Source organism: Coloeus monedula, assembly GCF_965178545.1.
Source record: "Coloeus monedula genome assembly, chromosome: 1".
Taxonomy (NCBI): Eukaryota; Metazoa; Chordata; class Aves; order Passeriformes; family Corvidae; genus Coloeus; species Coloeus monedula.
This window is the reverse complement of record NC_138781.1, coordinates 17,447,495-17,469,115: the sequence shown is the minus strand read 5'-3', so window position 1 is coordinate 17,469,115 and position 21,621 is coordinate 17,447,495. Positions and strand designations below refer to the sequence as shown.

General features: G+C 35.8%; 1 protein-coding gene across 7 annotated transcripts in view; it reads right to left on the bottom strand.

The window, feature by feature from the left end:
- ARHGAP21 (Rho GTPase activating protein 21) overlaps positions 1 to 21,621 on the bottom strand; it is a 115,613-nt gene that overhangs the window by 32,569 nt on the left and 61,423 nt on the right. For 3 of the 7 annotated variants that reach the window (XM_082287535.1, XM_082287534.1, XM_082287540.1), the window contains exons 5-9: positions 17,939 to 18,031; positions 14,129 to 14,207; positions 8,660 to 8,714; positions 1,364 to 1,423; positions 397 to 438 (exon numbers count right to left, since the gene is read on the bottom strand). In XM_082287535.1, coding sequence (XP_082143661.1) covers positions 397 to 438; positions 1,364 to 1,423; positions 8,660 to 8,714; positions 14,129 to 14,207; positions 17,939 to 18,031 — 329 coding nt within the window. The remainder of the gene's footprint in view (positions 1 to 396; positions 439 to 1,363; positions 1,424 to 8,659; positions 8,715 to 14,128; positions 14,208 to 17,938; positions 18,032 to 21,621) is intronic. The other 4 variants (XM_082287536.1, XM_082287537.1, XM_082287538.1 and 1 more) reach the window with 4 other exon arrangements.

The following is a 21,621-nucleotide window of genomic DNA, read 5'->3' as shown; positions in this document are numbered from 1 at the left end:
GAAGACAAAAACAGCATTCCATTGCCTTAGTGAGCACAAACACAACAAGCAAAATCATGACATACATTCCCTCCCTCAACAATTAAAAAACTGAACTGATGACCAGTTCCAGGAAATACTGCGAGTAGGGCACTGAGGCAGGTTTTTCAAAATCCATGAGCACACAACACAGTATTTTTCTCTCCCTTAATTTTGCTTTCTAACATGATACTTCACACATTCTTCTTGTTTAAGCCTCCCATTGCTGGAAACTGGAATTTCACATCAATCAATAGGTTAAAACGCTGCATAATAAATTCAGCTAGCACTAGAAAATTCTCTATTCACTTAGGGTGTTAAACAACTGTTCACTTAATGCAGTACATATGAAAAGTACAGACATATAAATATACATACACATACTCCTCTAAGATGTCTTCTACATAAAAGCCACTGTTCCTAAACACATAATGAATAAATTGAAGCAGTAACATATTGTTGTGAGCCAACACCCTGTAAGTCACCTTATATTTTACAGGAGACAGCAAGTACATGGTACGCAAATTTTACTGCGGAAAACATTAATGATATTCACCATTTTTAACTTTGAGGTACAAATCCTATGAAAATTCATACATAGCCACCACTGCCCATGCACTATGGAAACCCAAACTGAAATCTCTAATTTTCTTAGTGCACTTTGTGTCTTCATGCATAAGAACCTGACTCCTAAGAAAGAAATGGTTATACTACACTTAGTATGTTTCTACAGCATTTCTGAAAAGCAGAATTTGTCAGTGTGAAATTAACAGAACATTCAAAATAATAAATCAATGAGAAGCACACAGCATACTTAAACAATATTCTATTATTGAAAAACTTCAGCATGACTTTGTTCAGTTTGACCATAATGAAATAAAGAGCCAATGCAGAGCCTGCCAATGTAACAGAAGATTAAAATAATCTCTCAGGGCTTTTACACACTTAGGCGTGCTATCATATCACAACATTTCTTGTTCAAATCGTAACATGCTCAATTCCAGTATATCAGTGTGCTCTGTCTTAACAGTAGACAGTTATAAAAGCCCAAGTGCAGCCATAAAATTAATACAGAGCAAAGTACAGAGGAGGGCGAGGCATTTACTGCTGCAATGTTATACCGAGCATTAGCAAAGTGCAAAATATTAAAGCACATTGAGAGAAAACAGACCAAATAACACAGGCACAAACCACAAACCAAGAGATCAGCATTACGAAGAAAATTCAGCTCAGACTATCTAGCTCATTTCCAAACTTGCTGTTTCATATTCTTGCTTCTCACAAATCATTAAGAAAAACATGCCTTATAAAACCATCAGAGAAATGGCTACTGTACGTTTCTTACCAGTGCTGTGACATCCTTTGTAAACTGCAGCTGGCAGAAAACAGGAAAACACAGTAAAAACTGCTTACAGATGTAAAGACAGAATTATCTTGTCATATTGATGTTGACTACAGCAAGCTAAAAATACAGCTACACTGATTTCACTGGAAGGTACCAACAGACATAAAGGGCAGTAGAGCATAAAAAATAACTTCACCCTGCTTGTGAGCATGTCCATCTCAGGCTTATATTTGGTCCTTACATTTATCCTGTACCTTTACAGAAAGCAAAATATGTTTGTGCCATTTTGCCTTGGTGCATCCCTACAGCTGCCTGCAGAGAGCTCTGGCTCTGTGCAGTGAGATTTCCCTTCCACTACAGCAATATTACTGTCTCTCATTTCCCTGGGCTGCTACCATCCATCCCTGCTTCCTGGTGACGAAACAACGGCTTTATTATGCATTTAAAACAGCACACCCCTTCCTCACATATATCCAAACATGACCACGAACTGTCAGCTGACTGCAGCTGCTTTCACGCCATACATCTGAAATTAGGGGAATGATGCTGCAGAAACACTCTCCTCATGTGATTTGTAATTTTTTTCCTTCACTCATAGTAAAAATCAGGACAGGCTTCCCACTGACACATTTAATGAGGGGAAGGAGCGTAAAAAGGTAAGTATTTCTAAACCTTTAAATAAATGGCTATTTAAGATCTTGATGGACTATAAGAATTAAATAAAATTTGGAAAAGATGCTGAAGACCCAGAAACAGATTGAGCGAGATCCTTCTGGCATGCAGGACAAACAAAAACCATTACATAGTGCCCCTTAATTAGAAAATAATTATCAATTTATACAGCTGATAAAACAGCTTATATTCCAACTTCTCTGGGATATGCACACATCACACCAACAGAAAATACACCCCATCTACATTTTTGTAAAGCATTCCCCTGACAAACAATGCTTCATTGACTTTGACAGCACAAAGGCTAAATTCCAAAGCTGATGTGATCTGATTGTAGCTGAAGACAACAGATGATTATAAAAGTAAGTTCTCAGCTCTTGACAAAATTTATCACAGGTATTAAAATATCACCTTCAGAAGACAGGGTCCAAAATGATATCAGCTAGGTTTTCTCCTCCCAAAAAAAAGTGTGTTTCCATGATTGCAGGTATATCCAGACAGACAGACTGCCAGGTCTGTTAGACAGTTACTGGGAAGTGTGTTTCTCTTTTCAACCTCACTTCACCCAAATCACTGAAACAAAGCGCAACATACTTCCAAGAGAGAGAAAGCTTACAGATAGGACTGTGATAGTTCCACAAAGAATATTTGATATCTTTGTTCCATAACTCTGATTAAGGGCCTACAGGAAATAATGCAACATAGAAACAGATGGATCTGTCCTAAATAATGTCATGCTGAAGGATGCATTATCAGCCTTTTTACTACAAAATATTTTAACTGCTTTAAGCACAAAGTGATGAGATTTTTAGAAAAGGTTTAGAGACTAAGAAATGTGAAATACACCAATATATTTATTACTTCATACATTGCTTTGACATTTAACGTATTTTGCAACCACATAAAACACAGTTTGATTATTACTCTCTTTAGTTTCTCTGACAGTAAGTCATGTGAAAATGCTACCTTAATCTCTAAGTGATTGCAACAGGATACATTCATAAAAACGTCATTAGGGTATGGCTGAATTTTAAGTGTTTCTAAAAAAACAAAAGCCAAATCAACCAAACAAAAAAAGGCTTGCAACTTAGAAAACAAAAATTTTCTTTTAATATCCAGATTAGTGATGCTCCTGATTCAGACACCAGCCAAGCTATTTCAATTTCTAAAGAACTAGTTACTCAGCAGTTATTCAGAAGTCTCAACATGATTGAAAAATTAGTCTAGATGTTTCATGAGCTCTTTTCCACCTTCTCAAAACAACGGGAGTTTTAAAAGACTACCATACAAATGCAGCAATTTAGAGTGACATTAACCGCTCTGATGGATAACAGCTCTGCAACAATTACTAGAAGAAAATTGCTGCTCTTACAGTAAGAACTCAGCATGTTTCCAGTTATTGGGTACCCTTTCTTCCCACCTTGCAATCTGGTTTTGTTTGCACGAAGTTTGCAAACTCCTATGGTAAAGGACTAATTTCTTACTGCGAATTTGTAGAACCATAAAGGGTTTAACTCCTAAGGTAATTCATGCCATATGATAGGCAAAATACATTTTATGCAAATAAAGCATTTTACAAGGTATCTCATTAACCACTTAAAATTCAGCTGAAGGGTTTTGGTCCCATTTTTATCCCCTTGATTTTATGCTATTAGATGCTGGAACAGTAACAGCCAAATGCATGAGGATTCCTCTGGGAAAGAATCATGGTGAAACCCTGTACTTTCAATAGCTCAAACTGACCCCTTAGCCCAAATCCATGAAAACATGCAGCCCTATGTTTCACTGAGGATGGGTGTGCTTCACTACACTTCACTACAGGATGAGTAACAACACTGATTTCAACAGAACTATTCACAAAATTGGTGATAAGCATTTTGATAAATCAGACGCTAATGTACCCAACTCCTTGCAAGACTGAGCTTGGGGCATTCTTCTTTCCTTCTCCAACTAGTTTGGCTTCAGATTCTTTACTACTAAATTGTTCTCTTCCCTGGAGCTAACTTATTCTCACAGTCATCATGAGTATGGGAACTGCACACCAGAAAAGTTTACAGCTCTCTTAAAAGGAAACACTTTCTAGTTACAGTTTTTTCTGGCAAGAATGTTAGTAAATACAGCTCAACTGCTTTCATTTTACTCTGAGACACCCAAACACTACAGTCAGATAATGTTATTTGAAAAAAAACCCCAAAAAACACACACCCTTTCTTTCCTAAAGGCAGTGCAATTTTAGTATTCAAAATTTAATGCCTTAGGCCCAATAAATTTTATTTCCAAATACAAGCTGTGTAACAGACTTTCTTGTAAAGTCTAAATTGTGGTTAGGAGGGTTGATGAAAATGGTATTTTGTAACATATGCAGTGTTCAACAAAGTTTAAGTCTCTTCTTCTAGGTCACTGCGTCTTCACAGCACACGCTGCCTTTCACTGTACTTGCTGCCAGAGCTTTAATATTAACCTCTGTGCACATCAGTAACTGTCAGCACCAAATCTGGAAGCAAAAAAGTGCTCCAAGTCCCTGGACTAAATACAGCTACTTAGAAAAACGTATCTATCTTTATTAAAAGACAAATGAAAATAGTTCACAGTTTGCCATGTTGCTGCACTAGGTCTGATGCAACTGTATGGCCTCAGGAAGGGGGGAAAAAAAAAAGTCTTTAACATTGAAACTGCAGGCAGACCTGCAGTCAGAGACACAAGGTTGCTGGGTCATGTAAAACTCTAGGATACATTTCCTCATTTAAGTTATTTTTCTTTTTGTTGTTGCGGGTTTCTTTCCTTCTTTTTTTTTTTTTTTTTTTTTTTTTAAATTATAGGTGCACCACTGGCAATTTCAGGCTACTACAAGGCCTTGAGAATCACCAAATTCCTCAAAATCTCTAAGTTCAGAAATGATAATGCAGCAAACTCTTCTCTTCTGCACAGATCTCCCAATACACTGAAAACTTCCATATCACCTGACTAGAAAGAAGGGAAAACAAAAAAGAAAATCTATGCTTCAATTCACTTTTACTGACTTTCCTGGTCATTCCATCCAGGATTTTTGGTTCCCCTACTGTCTATGACAAGAGAAACATTTCTGTTCAAATGCAGTCAACTTTCAGTTACTGATATGCAGCTTCATTGATCTGTAATTCTAAGGAAAGATTAAGACTTAACTAAACTTACCAAAAACATAATAGTAAACAGCCCCCTTTTATTTCCATATTTACCATTACTCATGGAATGCTCAATAAAATCTTTCTGTAAATGAAACTGCAAAGTTCTTTCCAGAAGGCTAAGGCATGTTTCAACAGATTTGTACATTTATAAATTCTAATGGTGACAACACCTAAGACCAAAAGTAACCTCTTACCTTTTGGGGCAATTCCTCTAATAAAATGGGTTTTTAGAAATTAAACTGTTGGAGGTAGGCTAAAAGTTAGGTAAGACGAACTTTTGAGTGAGTGGGTAGTGAGAAAAGTGCTAGAAAACGAAAGGTGGAAAAAAAAGGACACCTTACCTATAGTACGTATATACAACATAGTTATATACATCAACAAAATAATATCTACATCTATTTACCTATAATAAGTACTATATATAATGATTAATATGTTACATTACCAACAAAATTCCAAATAAATGGCTCCAATGCACATCATATTCAAGATACCATTTTTTAAATAGTGGTATTTTCAAGTGCCTGGTACTTAGAAATTCAGTGACTTGTAGGCTGTATTCTTTTTTACATATATAAGGAACAACTAGCAAGTAAGTAAATTCCAATGTGAACATTCCCAAAAATCCTGCATACTGAGGACAGGCTAACATATATGTGTTAGACACAACAAAGCCTACTGACAAAAGTCATAATAATGCTCACCTGTAAATAGGCTTAGAAAACCCAATTTATTCTATGGAGCACCTTCAGTATTTCAGTATTTTCCACATAGCACAAAAATTTTTGAACAACTGGAAAGTTGTCAAAATTTGAACAGTATTTTAGTATTAAACTTGTTATCCCAAGGCTACAAAACAGCAACAATTTCATTGAATACACTTGAGAAAAATGAACTATTTGTAGTTGACCTAAATGTGTCTTCCCATTTGCATTAAGTCAGTGGCACTAAAACCTACAAGATGCCAAAATTCTGTCAAAAAAGGTTGACAATGCTACAGAATTTGCATATAGATACATCAAATTTGAAACACCAAGAATAGCATGACATAAAAACAATCCTCCTCTTCCTAGTTTAAAAATGGTCACAATACCTAGAAATGCTTCAAAATAAGGTCTTTTGATAAATTTAAGTAAATTAATCACAAATCTGAGGAGGAGCATAAGAAAGCCAACACATACACAGTTGTCAAGAATTCAAGTTTTTTGTCATGGATAGAGATGTTTTAAATATCCTTTTCCCCATCCACAAAGTGACATTTTCAACACCAGTGAACAAACACAACTGACACTGGTTTCACTAATGGCAGGATTTCACATGTAATTCCCTTCCAAGTAAGCACTGTTCACATGCCACAGAGGGCAATGGCCTGTGGATTGGAGCACTTCATTGTTACTATTGATGAATGGATTTGAATCCCTATTTTCAGGAAATTCAATATACCAAGAGATTCACAGACATATATGGATATTTCTGAAGACTAAACTCAAGGTTTAAAATTAGTGAATTAAAGATAGAAACAAGTAACAGTGTTTCTAGCCATGGAATAGACTATGTTAGTAGTCATGAGCACATGGAATAGACTGCCAAGTACTATAAAACTTAGCACAACCAGCATCATTCCTGAATATAATGAAACTATTCCATCCTAGATACACCATTCATGAGCTCATACCACAATATCCAGTAGTGCATGGAGCTTTTCTATTTTTGCAGCATACCAGTATTTAACATGAGTTTACAATGAGTGACACTATCTGAAGACACTTACAGTGAAACATATGACAGATGTCACAGAAAACAACTATGTTATTTAACATTCTATAACAGGCTTACATAACACAACTTCAGGTTTAAGTTTTTCCTCTATTAATAAGGGCCCTGTACCTTACCATTGACTGTTCACTCGGCACTTACACTGACACCTGAAGATGTTTCATATATCAAATCTTCTTCTAGAACTTCCACAGGCAGGTATTTTTTCACTTTTCTTTACCTTTTTCTTTATCCTTTATCTCCTCAAGGATAATTACCTTATTTTCTTTTTGTTAATATCCTTTCCTTACCCAAGGACAATAATCATGTTTTTTTTTTTCCCTCTGACCCCATCTCACCTGTTGGTACAACAAGTTATATCCAGCCAATTGTTTTTCATCTCTACTTCACCTGAAGGTTGCACTTCGTGTTTCACCAGCAGAGAGATGATGTGCCTAAGACCTTTTCACCCAGACAAATACAAATGTTTAACTTTAAAACTACAAATCCTGCCTTGCCCAGATTCTTACACTGTTACGGCTACAAGACTGCATTAGATGCATATGGCATTCAGGAAATTTAAATGTTAGCATTATTCCTGCATTTATACATATTCACAGTTCCAGTTAAAAAAAAAAAAAAAAAAAACCCAAACCAAAAATACCAACCACCAAAAACACCCCAACAGCTTTTCTCTCCCACTTATTCATGCAATTGAAACTCACACCCTACCCCCAACATTTTCTGTGTTGGATTACTGAAATACTTCTTCATCAAATGTTCTCAAAATATCACTTCTATTCTAATAATCTTGGCTTGTTGTCCTAGCTGGAGAGTTCCTGTACTAGCTTCTACCTCCACTTTAACTCAAAACAAAGTTTTTTGGTTTTTTTTCTTTACCCATTAATATGATCTGTAATAATGGAAAACAGCTGCTGAAACCCATAGGTTTTTCTTAACTCAAAGTCACCTTACTACTTCTGTGTGCATTAGAAAATACACTTTTCCAGCTACTAACAAGAAAATCTACCCTGCTTGTCATCTTCTCCTTTCCTCTGCTTCCAATTAAAAATAAACTAGAGCATATCAGTATATTAGGTGTTTTTCTGATTCTTCCCAATATGCACTTACATATTGCATATTATTCAAGGCTCTTTTGGACTTAGAGACAATAAATGGGATATGAATTATCTCACTACACATGCAGGACCTCAGTTCAAATCAAGAACAAATAGGCACTAGTGCAACAAAACATTTACAGCAGTCAAAATTTAAAAATTTGGTAATAAACTTTGGCTCATTCATCACATTTCTTAGTCCACTCACAATTAGTGAATTATTAACAAAGGCTTCATGTGCTAATTTTTGAATTCAAATTCTTTAGAACTGGACAACCTAGCTAAAGGAAGCGATCCCATTCATAAATTCTAACATAAGGAAATTAATCCAAATTACAGTAAAAATATAAACAAGATGTATTTTTTAACATGCTAGAAATATCATGTGAAGACACTACTCCCTATATTTGGATTCCCCTGAGATTTCAGGCATGGCAAGAAGGTAAGAAAATATTTAAGGAGTGACAAAGAGATAAATGTTAACTCTTAATTATTTGCTGATAGCACACTTCAAAGACTTTGTAAGCAACAACAGAACATTTTTGCCTAGTCAATATAGTCTCTGAACAGGAGCTTCATAAACATACCAGTTGAAGGATGTCCTCATCTTTTGGCATAACACTAAGTTCCAATACGCTGTCACTGAAAGAAACAGGAAAAAAAAAAAATACATCACAGATGAACTTCTGGAGACTTTCAATTCTTGTTATAAAGATAATCCATTTACTTCCATAGATGAAAACTATTCAAAAACTCCAACTCAGCTATTACGACAAATATGCAACTCAACAAAAATAAACACTGATTTCCACTAGAATCTTGGGAAGTAAGAGTAGAAGAGAACTCTGACTGAGCCAGTTTATTGAGCCAACACACTGGTTTGGGCAGTTTTATTTCCTTTTATTTTGTCCCTCAAGTCCTAAGGTACACTACTTGTTTGGAGCTTCTCAAACAAAACAATGTGGCAAATCTGCGAATAAAGCTAAAACTTCCCACTTTCTTTAATTCAAAAATAAAGTCTCTTAGCACTCTTTAAAATTGCTGTGGTGAAGTCTTAATCACCACACCATGTGAAAAGAGGAGCAATATCAAGGCAAGTACTGACTTACACCTTTCCACTCCAATCACCTCCTAGCAGAATCAACTTAAACAGTCATTCAGATGACATCTGAAATATGGATGAAAAACACTTGCTATTTGTAAATGCTGCATTCATCAGTCTGAGCTGGTGAAACCAAAAACAGCAGCAGCATAAAGATCCAGGAATCTGAATAGTTCAATCAGTGTGACTCAAACACAAGCAAAATCAGGACATCAAATGAACAGTGTACCAGTTACCCAGCCAATTATTTTACAAACAGTGAAATCCACAGTTGGTTTTCACCAGAAATAAGGTATTTTCACAAGCAAGAGAGAAGCATATGCTTGTAACACTGGACACAGAAGAGATGAATTTATTATCTCATTTGAGATAATGGAATAAGCTGCTCACATTCATTAAATGTGAAGTGGAACAGGTACAGAGAAGGGCTACAAGAGGCTAACATACAGTCTATTATAACGAGGGGTAAGAACCAAAATGAAGATACTACGAACATTATTTGGAAATCTCACGTCAAAATTAAAAAAGGGTATTTCAAAAAACCTGACCAGTATCAGCATTAGAAAAAAAGGCATACAACCTAATTTGGTATGTCAGAAACTGGCTCATCTGTACTGGTCAGTACAACGCATTAGGCGAGGAAAAGACAAAACCAGCACAAACACTGGCCCAATTACAGGGCACACCGATCAGCCTACTGAGAAGGACCTCAGATTATTTCTGCAGAAAAGGAACCCATCATCTCAAAACGTAGTGTGTGATTTATTATGCTTTCTTATATTAAAAATGTTTCTAATTTGTGGTTCCTTTTCCATTTTTTAGCGACCACAGACATAAGGCTGAATTCCAAAATAGAAGAGTAAGGGTATTTGGTTTCACAATCTTTTTAAACCATTATTCATTTTGGAAAAGAGTGTTCTCCAAGTAGCAGAAAACTTACTTTAGTCTTAAAATTGAAGATCAGCAGTGATTTAAGTCTACATATATCTAGGAAAAAAAAAGTCTTCAAAAGCCTTGCAAAGATTTTTTTTTTAAAATACTGAATTATAAGAAACAAGGGAGTATTGATTTTATGTGCACTTGAAATAGCATTTCCCATATTGACTGAATGCATAAACAGCTTGAGGAATTTTTAACAAAGCGTTCAGATTTCAGTCCTACACATGCATAGTATGTACATATAAATCATATCAGACAACTGCTTACTTGCAGGATGAAGACTTTGGATGTCAAAAATATGTTAGCATTGCTCCTCTTGAAGTACTTCTTATATAAAGAAATAAAATTTGACACAGAACAAACCATACTAATTCAAGTATTTTGCATGTTTCCTCCCCCTCTTCTAAGAAAGTGATTAAATCCATTTACCCAATTTACATCGTTTTAGTAAACATTCAGAAGACTAAAGGGTTCCATTCAGGAACACTGTTTTAAACATAATTCAAATAACTACTTAACTATTCTATTCCTGTTTGCCTGAAGAATCTTTTGGAGACAATTTGGATCTTCCTACTTTATATTTTGTGACATGCTCTGAGGATGTTTTTTAATTCTCATATCAGAAACAAAAAGTATTAAGGAAGACATCTGGTTTATTGTACTACATAATGTAAATGCAAATTATGAACTAGAAAGTGCTAGTAAGAACCACCACACAGAAAGTGATAGTCTACACTGGAACTCCAGACAGTACTCAGAACTCTCGAGATATTTATCATTCTCATTACTTGCATCACGCATTCAGAGAGTTAAATTTAAATGTATTGATTCCAAGTCATCAAACTAAAGCACTAATCATGAAGACTATCTTCTGATGCATTACTTTGTATTAATGAAACAGATTCAGTAGCAGAACTCTGTACATTCCTGAGTAATCCCAACACTTTCAGGAAGAATTTGCAAAGAGAAACAACTGGAATAGACAATCATTCAAATTCCCCAGTTTAAGAAAAAAAGGGGGAAAAAAAAAGAGAAGTTGCAAATCAGAATCTGTTTCTTCTTTTATTTAGAACCATAAATAATGTACAGAGTTTATGTTAGCAATCAACATATCTCCAAGTTGATTATGTATGTAAACAGGTAAGAATAAATTTTTAATGGACCAAACCAGCAACTACCGGCAAAGAGTAGGAAATCTAGAGTTAAAAGAGTAATCATGATTAATTTTACAGGACTGTAATTCTAGCAACTCTTTTGAGGTGTGCCTTTCATCTCCCAGAGGAAATAATTAGTGTAAGTTTAGTTTTACTATCTCCAAGCAAAGGAAAATAGAAAACATTCTAGACACAGCTTGAAATTTTTCTGGGAACAGTACAAAGCACGGCTGAATTATATCTCATCCTTAAGTCCCACTGGAAGATACGGATATCATTTCATCTAAGGCAACTAAGTTCTGGTGTCTGCAGCATTATATAATGAAGACAAGCAGCTAAAACTGAACAACTTTTTAGAAAAATAATAAGCAGCTATGAAAATGGAGCCACAGGAATAATCTAAAAAAAAAAAATCTGCCAGCCTGCACTGAGTTTTATTGTAAACAGCTGAACAGTGAGTGATGGGGAAGCCCTCTCTTTAGACAGAAAAGATGAAAAAATGTGTTGTAACCTTAAAAACTACTCTGAAGATGAGTAAAATGACAAAAGAATAAGCATTTACACTCATCAATATGTTTGAATGAGTAATTAAAAATTACAAAAGTACAGCAACTAAAATGTCTAGAAAACCAACACACAACATACTAAGACTATGAAGAGAACTGTCTTCAGTCATAAAAAAGATTTCAGCTGACAACTCAGCCTTTCAAAGGGCCTTTCAGCAAGTTGCTTGCACATGGCCAACTAAAGAAGCCAAGGCATGCTGGATGAAAGATCAGCTAAGACACAAAACAGCTAAAACTGTGTCAGTGGGTGTTTTTAATGTGAAGAGTTTAAGTACATTCAACAGTGAATTTGTGCAAGACCAACCCATCATGAATTATTAAATCAAGCAACGAAGGTAAAACCTGTGGTTTAGCAAGTTCCTGAACCAAGATTTACATAAAGTGGGCTGGTATTATCTGACCACTCAATCACTCTACAGTTCTAGTGTTTTCATGGACTTCAAAGAAATCTTTTTTGATATTATCATAGAGGATAATGACATAACAGACCATCAGTCTGACCCAGGTGGCAATGCTAATGCAAGAGCAGCATGCACCACAATGCAATTTTACTTGCCATGAAATGGCAGCATAAGAAGTAAAAAAATTATGTTCAGAACAACTGCTCTGAGTTCAAAAATACTGTTTTCAAGCAAAGAATGAGAGACAGCTGATTCTTCAGTCACATGAGAAGAACTGCCTGTAAGCTACAAGATATACCTGATCTGGAGTCTGAGTTCTCTTCATGGATCAAAATTAATATTTATCTGTTTATCCTAAGAGGTTCAGCTGTAGACTTCCTGATGGTTGTATCTGCTGTATGAAATGCTCAAGGATACACATGACTTTTTGTTACAATTGCCTGTGATGTACACATCTGGCTCGAGAAAACAAACTGTTCTCTCCCAACAAACAATAGCATCCCTTCATCCTCCCTGCACTCATGGAAATCAGGGGGACAGATGCAGCAGTGTGCTACACCATTCCCGGTTGCACCAGATAATCACTGACAAGGCCTTGTTCAGGTGTCCCCAGTTTTTCCACACTCAGCAGGGGTTCAGTTCTACTGAATGGTTCACTACCTACCCTCACTGAAAATAAACTCCATTCACAGGCACACCTAGAGTTAAGAATCCCTGATCACACAGGCCACTCAAAGACGTGACTGGTCTCTCTCTTTCTTGGATTAAGAAAGTTAACTGACTGATCTACATGGTTGGGCATGTAATGTCTTGAGTATACACTACTGTACAATAGTGGCGCTTGTAAAAATACAAAATAAAGAAATTATTTACGGCTAGTGTTATGTGCAGTGAAGGAAATAAAAAAGCCCATCTGTCTAGCCCTTGTATAGACAGCATTAATGACACAAGACATGTTTCAGTCTACCTTGCCCATCACATCTCTGAACAGTTTTGTTGTTTATAAAAATCCCCAAAACAACAACAAAAGAAACCCAAAACAAAACCAGAAAGATACAAACCACTCAATACATGTGAGATGTACACATTTGCAACAAAATCTTGAATAAAGACATCACTGAAATAGATCATAATCTTATTTTTCCTATTTCAAACAGTAAGAACATCTAAATCTTAACACGTGAAAAGCCACTAAAAATATGACATTCGAGATGTATTCTTTCATACTGATCATAATACAACTTTTTGCCACATCACTCAACATTACATTGAAAACTTGGTGTGAATTTCTGTTCTACAGCAACAAGAGAACTGTAAAAATGGAGGCAGACATGAGACATGAAATGGAGAATCTAGACTCATGCATAGACATGATTTCACAAGTGCTTCTGAGGTACAGGAGCAGTAAATATTAGTGTTTTCTTAACTCTGTGCAAAGTTCATAATTTGCTGCAAAACAGAGGAAAGCAAAGACTTACTGCAGATATTCTGCAGGTGTTCACTAGCATAATTTTTTTCCTTCACCAGATACACTGACTTCTAGCTCTCAGATATCATAAGCAAGGTAGAATTTATAATCTTCTTTTCCAATTGATTGTATACATGTATGTATACCTAATCTGTCTATTTTAAGTTCAGATCTCCTCTATATCACTTGGTGTTACTTGCTAACAAGGGACAAGTACTGACAATAAAAGGACTGTGGTACAATTCAGCACCCATATTCTCAACCTTTTCTCAGCATTCAGCAAATACATGAAGAAAAGAAATAATAAAATGGAGTGTGTATAAGTGAAAATTCAATAATATGATGACTTTTCAAAACTTCCATAAGTGGTCATTTCATGCTTAGTATACCAGAAGTGTGGCACATAATGAAATACTATTATCTTACCTGTTCTGTATTAGAGCAATGACTTGAGAATATGTCTTCCCAATAACACTTTCTCCATTGACTTTTATAATTCTGTCACCTGTAGAGGGAAAAGTTGTAACTGAAATTAGTTTGTCTAGATGTTTTTTAAACAGTTTTCACTTTGTACTTCTGTACCTCACAATAATCAAGAATACCAATATGTTAAATTCAAGGTTAAGTCTTCCTTAGAAATAAAAAAAAACAAACCAGAAGATGCACAATACAACTACACATAACCATACACAGGATGCCAAATTTCTCCTCTTTTCCCTGAACATTTTCAGACATTTATCTTACTCTAAACTTTCAAATTAATAACCCAGGTAGTCATAGAAAGAAAACTACAAGCAGCTGTAAGCTACACCAGAGGCTCACTTATGTATCCCATCTTCACAATAAAGCTATCAATGTATGGCAACACACGCTAACAGCTCTGCCCTATTCCTAAATAAATTATAAGCAGATATAATTCCCTGGGATTAGCCCAGCTGGTCAGAGCAGGGTGCTAAAAATGCCAATGCCACTGGTTCAACCCCCTATGGGCCATTCACTTAAGAGCTGGATTCGATGATCCTTGTGGGTCCCTTCCAACTCTGAATATTCTGTGATTTCATACCAGCACTTAAAATAAAACCAAACTTTAACTCTCCTTTCATAGCAGCAAATACTGCAATTCTGTGCTTCTTCCTTATTACAAATAAGGAACAAACATTTTGAAAGGCTCCAATTTCCTCCCTTCTCAGAATAATCTGGGCTGTTTCCAAGACATTACTATCTGTTCAATGCATCTTGGACAATGGTAAATGGCTATTCCTTATTAATACCCACCAATCTTTAGATCTAATATCACTTTTATAAGATTTCTCCCAGTAGCTTGTTACACCTTCCTCAAGAGCTTCATATACTTCTCATAAATTAATTGTCAAATATATTGTGTAGAGCTATTTTTAGCTTGTGGTGACAAACCTATCCTGTTCTTTTGACCAAACGGTATTTAAGACATCTCTGATCAGAAGAGCAGAAAAGAATCTTGAATTTCTTAACGAGGAGAAAATGGTCTGAAGGATTATAGGGAGGAAGCTTCGAAAAGCTACCAGAGGAAGAAGAGCTGTAAGAAAGGACCTGTGCTAAGTGAGGCAAAGGGAATGGCTTTTTCAACACTGCTTTAGAAACTGAAAGCCCTTTCTTGTGCTTCTGGCATGATCAAATCAAAGCAAGGAAAATGCTGTTCACTCTGAATGCTCAGCCTGACTTGGGGACAATAACGCTTTAAATGCTTGTACTCTGTGGAGGTTCCCCATACAGACCCCAAGGATTAACAACCTACACAGATCTGACTTTTTAATTCGGTCTGCACACATAATGTAAACATCATGCAAACAAACTGGTGTGATGTTTTCAACTTTATAAAAGTATACCTATTCCCCTTCATCCACTGGTTACTGGTTACTTTTTACTGCCTGAAAGAACTCTTCAGGTTTTGTCTAATTCTTCCTAAGCAATGAAAGAAAGCTTGATAGCAACAAGCTCTGAACCCAGTCCTGGCTCGGTCATATTGCAAAACTTCCGCAGAACACACCAGATCTTTCTCTGGGACTTCAGCTGGCTCTTTTCCAGGCTGTTTAAGAACAGCCTGTAATGTGGGCTACATTGCCACAGATGTAGATCTTTACTCAGTATTCCCACTAAAAACTATAATTAGGAGTATCTTTAGAGTAGGTCATAAAATTTTATCTATACTTGTGCAGCTTTTATTTTTCACAGAAGCAGACTAGATTACACACAACAGTGACACAAGTCTACTTGAAATATGCATCCAATGGATCTGCCAAAAGATCTGATGGGGACACACTGCAGAACTGGTTACATAAATGACAAGAGCACAGACAACTCTGCAAGTAAAACTTTGTTCTATTTCAGGTACATAGAAAGGGGAAGTCAGTGCCTGTAGTGCAAAAAAGGATACAGACACATGAAGGCTTTTTCTAACAGCTCTCCATCAGTCTGGTGGCCTGCTACATATTTTGATCACTGTAGAAATTAATCAGAATGCCTTTTCCACACACATATTAGTTCTTTATATTCTTGCATACAGATAAATGACAGCACAAAGATCAAGACACGGGGAATGTAGATCTGTTTTGGCTGTTTGTATTTCAATATTTCTAAAATTTATGAACTCCCAGATATGTTATTTTTAATGAAATGCCTCAGAGGTTAAATATGGGGGAAGTATTACCTTTCTAACTCTAACAAAAATGATTTTACAGGAGTATCCAAGAATTCTTCCGAATGGACTGTCTTATATTTAAGATATTTTTCCTTACTGCTCAGATTTGCAAGAATATTTCAAGCTTTCTGGTGAGTAGCAGCCAAGTAAGCTCCTGAAATGGAGCTCATTTATCACGGGTGATGAAACTTATGGGGAGACTTTCAGTATTACAAAGGACAAACATAACTTCCTAAAGTCAAACTCCATCTTCAAGTATTTTCATTTGTGTAACCATGAAACAGAGCAAAGTTACATTAGGGAAAAAAAAATACAGTTGATTCTACAAAATAAGAAATGTATATACAGTGTCTGTATCAGAGGTTAAGCCATCTACCTGACTGATTTTTCCCTGAGTGTTTTATATTACTGTATCTCTGTCTTGATATTATATTTCAACCTAAAATTCATAAACAAGAAATACTGGCATGACCTAATTAGATACAACGGCTATAAGCAGTGTGTTTAAGAAGAATATTCTAGTTATTAAAAATGTCTTCTCTCGTTTGTTTTCTGCTCTTTATTCTGGGCTCCTAAAAATCTCTTCTGTAACTAAAAATATTCTCTACAGATTTCATCTCTCTCAATTTGGCAGACACTGAACAGAGCAGAAATTAACATGGTTCCTCTGTACAAGTTCAACATATGCTGTGTTTTATCAAGCTAAAACATTTCTTTATATAATAGCAATCAAATTTTGCCAAAGTAGCCCTTCTCTAAATAACTATTTAAGGAGGAGTTAAAAAAAAACCCCAAAACCCTTATGGGTGTACAAGTAGGATCTAGAACTGTTTTTAAACTGATCAACCTAGAAACTTTGTCTTTCTTTAGGAAGAACATTTATAAAACTTATTCTATTCCAGTCAAATGGATGTAAAGAATTCTTGAAAAAATATATCGACATCCTGTAAAGGCACAAGCCTTTTATAGAATACAAGTTCTGCCATATTTTTAAGAAACCTGTGTTCATAGTGGTATCCATCTATGTATGTAATTCTACCACCTGTAACATTTTCTATTCTAATACAGCTTTTTTCTTCCTTCAGCACTTAAGTGAAGATACGATACAGTTCACAAAAAAATCCCACGTTTTCTGCTCTCCAGTTTGATTAAATGAACAACTGAACAGAATTTTGTAAGAATAGAGAGACTTGGACTGTTCCTATTCGATTTAAAGGACCTAGAGTAGAAAAATTTTATTTAATGTACAAAGACCTGAAATGGTTCCAGGTTATCAATTTGTCCCAAACCAAAAGAAATGGGAGCTTACAGACATTATTTTCCTTTTTTTGCCTCTTCTTCATGTATTTTATTACTCTTTTCAAGATAATAATTCAAAAATACAAAGACTTTAATGCCTTAATAAGCAAAACAGTGTTTCCAAGGTGAAAAATACTGGAGGACAACATAAAAGTTTCTAAAGGAAAGAACAAGGTTTAAATGGAACATAGAACTATGTAATAGCAACTTAAACCATAAGTATTTTATATCATGCACATAAACATGCTATTGAACAGTACCTGTGCACAGCCCAGCTTCAAAAGCAGGTCCACCCTCTTTAACTTGTTTAACGAATATGGTATCCATTGGCTCCAGTCTGTTTCTTTGTTTTCCTGAGAAAGAAAGAATATCTCTTAACAGCATTTCATTATACTCCATTACAGTGTTTTTACATCACAAAATATTTTTAAAGTAATCCTGCTGCATTCACAGAGACATACAGAGAAAGGAATAGTAATGTAATGGAAACTGAAAAATAATATTTTAAAATCTTCCCTTTGAAGGAAAAAACATAACATTGATTTACAGGTCTCGTGGACCACAAAACTGATTTTCCAAGTGTTTTTCAGAAACTCCAAGATGAGGTCTAAAGTTTTCCTGAAGATTTACCACGGTTCAAAACGAAATTTATAATTCAAATTATATGCACATCATATGTCTGCACATGCTGTACATATCTGTACATACACAACTTCAAGTTAATCTACAGTAGTTAGAAACCATGTACAGCTGTATTTTCTTGCTTTCTCAATACACTCTTAATTTCTATACTTCCAGAAACACAGGTACTTTTTGCTTTTACATGCCTGTCACCAAAGTTAAGTAATTCTTTGTTAAGTAGCCACAGCTTCTGAAAATCAAGATAGGAGGGTGGGTGTGTGTACAGTAAAACAAACAAACAAAAACACCAACAAAAAACTCCACAGTTATACTGCAGGCTAAAATACAGTGTTGCTGTCCTATGTTTGCACACAGATGGAGTAAGCCATTTTACAGCATCTACACAGCTTCACTCATGCAATCATTATGCCAGCGAAGTTAAAAACACAGAACCAAACCAAACCCCCCCAAAACCCCAAACATTCAACACCCCCCAAAGAAAACCACCCAGCAATAATGAAAAATAAATAAATAAAAGAATAACAGCCCTACATGGTTCAGTGCTGACAGAACCAGTGGCAGAACCTGAAAAGCTACAGCCAGATAAACACAGTCTTACAGTGCCAGTGCTGGCTTTGATAGCCTTGGTCCCTCCCGACTCCTGGCTCCAGTATTTCTGGTGCACACTCTCAGCTAGGGAAATGCCACTTTTGGAGGCTACATGATGAGCCAGCCCAGGGAACTGACACAGCACGAAAATAAGCTGAGTCTGTTCCAGTTTAGCAGGAAACCCTGCCATAGTGAAGAGAGAGAAGTTTAAACTGCAGGAAAAGAAGGCACAGGAGGAGAGAATAAAGGAATTGCTTTAAACTGGCATTGCTGATAAAGAAACAACTCCTTAAAACTGGAGCTACTAGGTTCTAACCATTTCTGAAATGACTGACCTTTGACTTAGGCACAAATGGCCCTGCTTTTGGAAGTACTTTCCCTATAGCTTTAAATGTCCCACCTAAAATGTTTAATAAACCACAGTAGTATTTACTGAATATAAGGTCCCCCTTTACCTCTTTTTTAAGTTCAGTTTCCATGTGGGCAAAGCTCATTTGAAAAACTTTAATAAACTGCAAAAAACCAGATCACCCCCTGATTCACATTTTTCAGATACTAGTTTTAGCCTAATGCCTTTATTGTGCAGACCCCCAGTGTCCTGCCATTTCACCATAAAACAGTTCAACAAAATGGCTTACTCATGTGGCTCCAAATGGCCTTCTCAAAATAGTTCGAGATTGGGAGCAAATAATCAAAAAGTTTATTTGATAGAATCAGATAAATTCTATATATAAAGCAACTGAATTACAAATCAAGAAACTCCAGCTGGCAGCTCAGTCCCCAAATACTTAAAATTTGATTAGCGGGATACAGCTACAAGACATACAAAATGCTCTTTGTGAGCCAAAGTTAATATCTGTCATTTTTAATCTGCAGATTTAAATAGACACTGAACATATGATGGGTCTTGTCTTTTAAAAAGCCAGCAACATTTCAGCAAGTTTAAAGAAGCTTCAAGATTAATCTACCCAGATGCCATGAAAAAAGGTTGCTTCAACTGCTTACAAGAATGAAGTTAAAATATGACCTTTTATAGGACCACCAGACACCCTTCCCAGTGCTGCCATTTATCTTTTACTGAAGACACATGCATTTCCAAAAGTGGCAAGTAAAATAAAAATAATACAGCTCCCATGGCACATTTAATTTATCACATTTCAGCTTCCTTTATAAAATACTCTTCAAAAAAATGTTACTGCTGGTTTGCTTAATACTCAAGTGCTGCTTCATGCCTTGTCCACACCTGAACATGCAAACCAAGAGGTCAGGCAGATAAGGTTACTCCCATTCAGCATGCAAGACAGAACTCCTTTAGTACACTTCCCACTTCTGAGTAAGAGGGACAACTTGCAACGATTTATGGAGACCAGAGACTGCAGGCTTCCCTGACATCTGACCTGCCTGTCAGCTACACCCAGACATTATGGGCACTCACTTCACATTTCCACAGCTATTTTATGAATCAATTCAGAAAGCTAATTGCACATTAAACTTGGTTCTTTGACCTACTTGCAGAAGGAGGCTACGTTACACAGTCATTCTTACTTCCTAAAAAAGGTCAGCCACCACACTAAAAAAAAATCAATTTAGGGGCAAAAAATCAGAATAAAAAGTTCAAAATATTGATTACATTTTCAGGTTCATAATATTAGTAATATCAGTAATATCCAAATACAAGTAAAAACGAGAAGAAATCTTAGAACTCTCAAGCTCTGGTAGATGAATATATGTTCTTCATTTCTCCTTGATCTTTTACATACTTGGATACAAACCAAATCTTTTTTTAATCAGTAACATACAAATGAACTTCCTTGAATACACAACCTCAAAATGTACATTTATACTTTTGAGTTCGAAACTCAAGCAAAGCTAAGCAGTATTTTTTGACAGTAGAAGCTAACAGTACTTTCTTCAGATCAGCTGAGAGGGAATAAATCTTGCAGATGTGCACTCAATCATCATAGAAATAAATCTCAAGTAAAATGGATTACCTAATAACTCACCTCGTGTCTCAAAATTTAACGCTCACTACACCCCAATTTAATTGTGCCTAAATCTTCATGTGGTCCTGTCTGCATCCACTCATCAGGCAAAAGCAAGATGCTGTCTAGAAATGAGAGCTTAAACTTCCCTCCTAAATGCCACAATCTGGAAGAAGACTGTAACAGCCCAAGTTTTACACTAAGTTCTCCAGCTCTGCACTACATACTGTCAGGATTCATGATTTTTGTTTCTAACATTGAAAAGATCAATGTTTTGGAGCATGCCAGAAATTCCTGACAAGGTGATACAACTAAGAACAGTAAAAGCACCTCAGACCTCTCGTTTGTAAGACACATAAGCCTTATCTGTGCTTTTCCAGTGCTCATTACTGCGTATGAATTTGCCTCGTTCCCCCTTCTCCATACTTTTGAAAACAACTTTGTAATTGAGCATTACATTGCAGGCTATCAGCAAATACAACAACTTTTCTCCCAAATCTTCAACTGCAAGTGAAAAGTAAGACATCATGCACACACAAAGAATAAACAAAGTGTGAGTTGCCAGTAACACATTCACATGTGCAAGGAAACAGCACAGATGAAAAGCACAACTTCTGTAAAAATAACTTAATTTGTAATTTATTCCCCCATAAATGTATCTATAAAGAGATACAGTCTTACATAAGGGCAATAAAAAGAAAAAAGCAAAGTTGGTAAGTACACAACTCAGC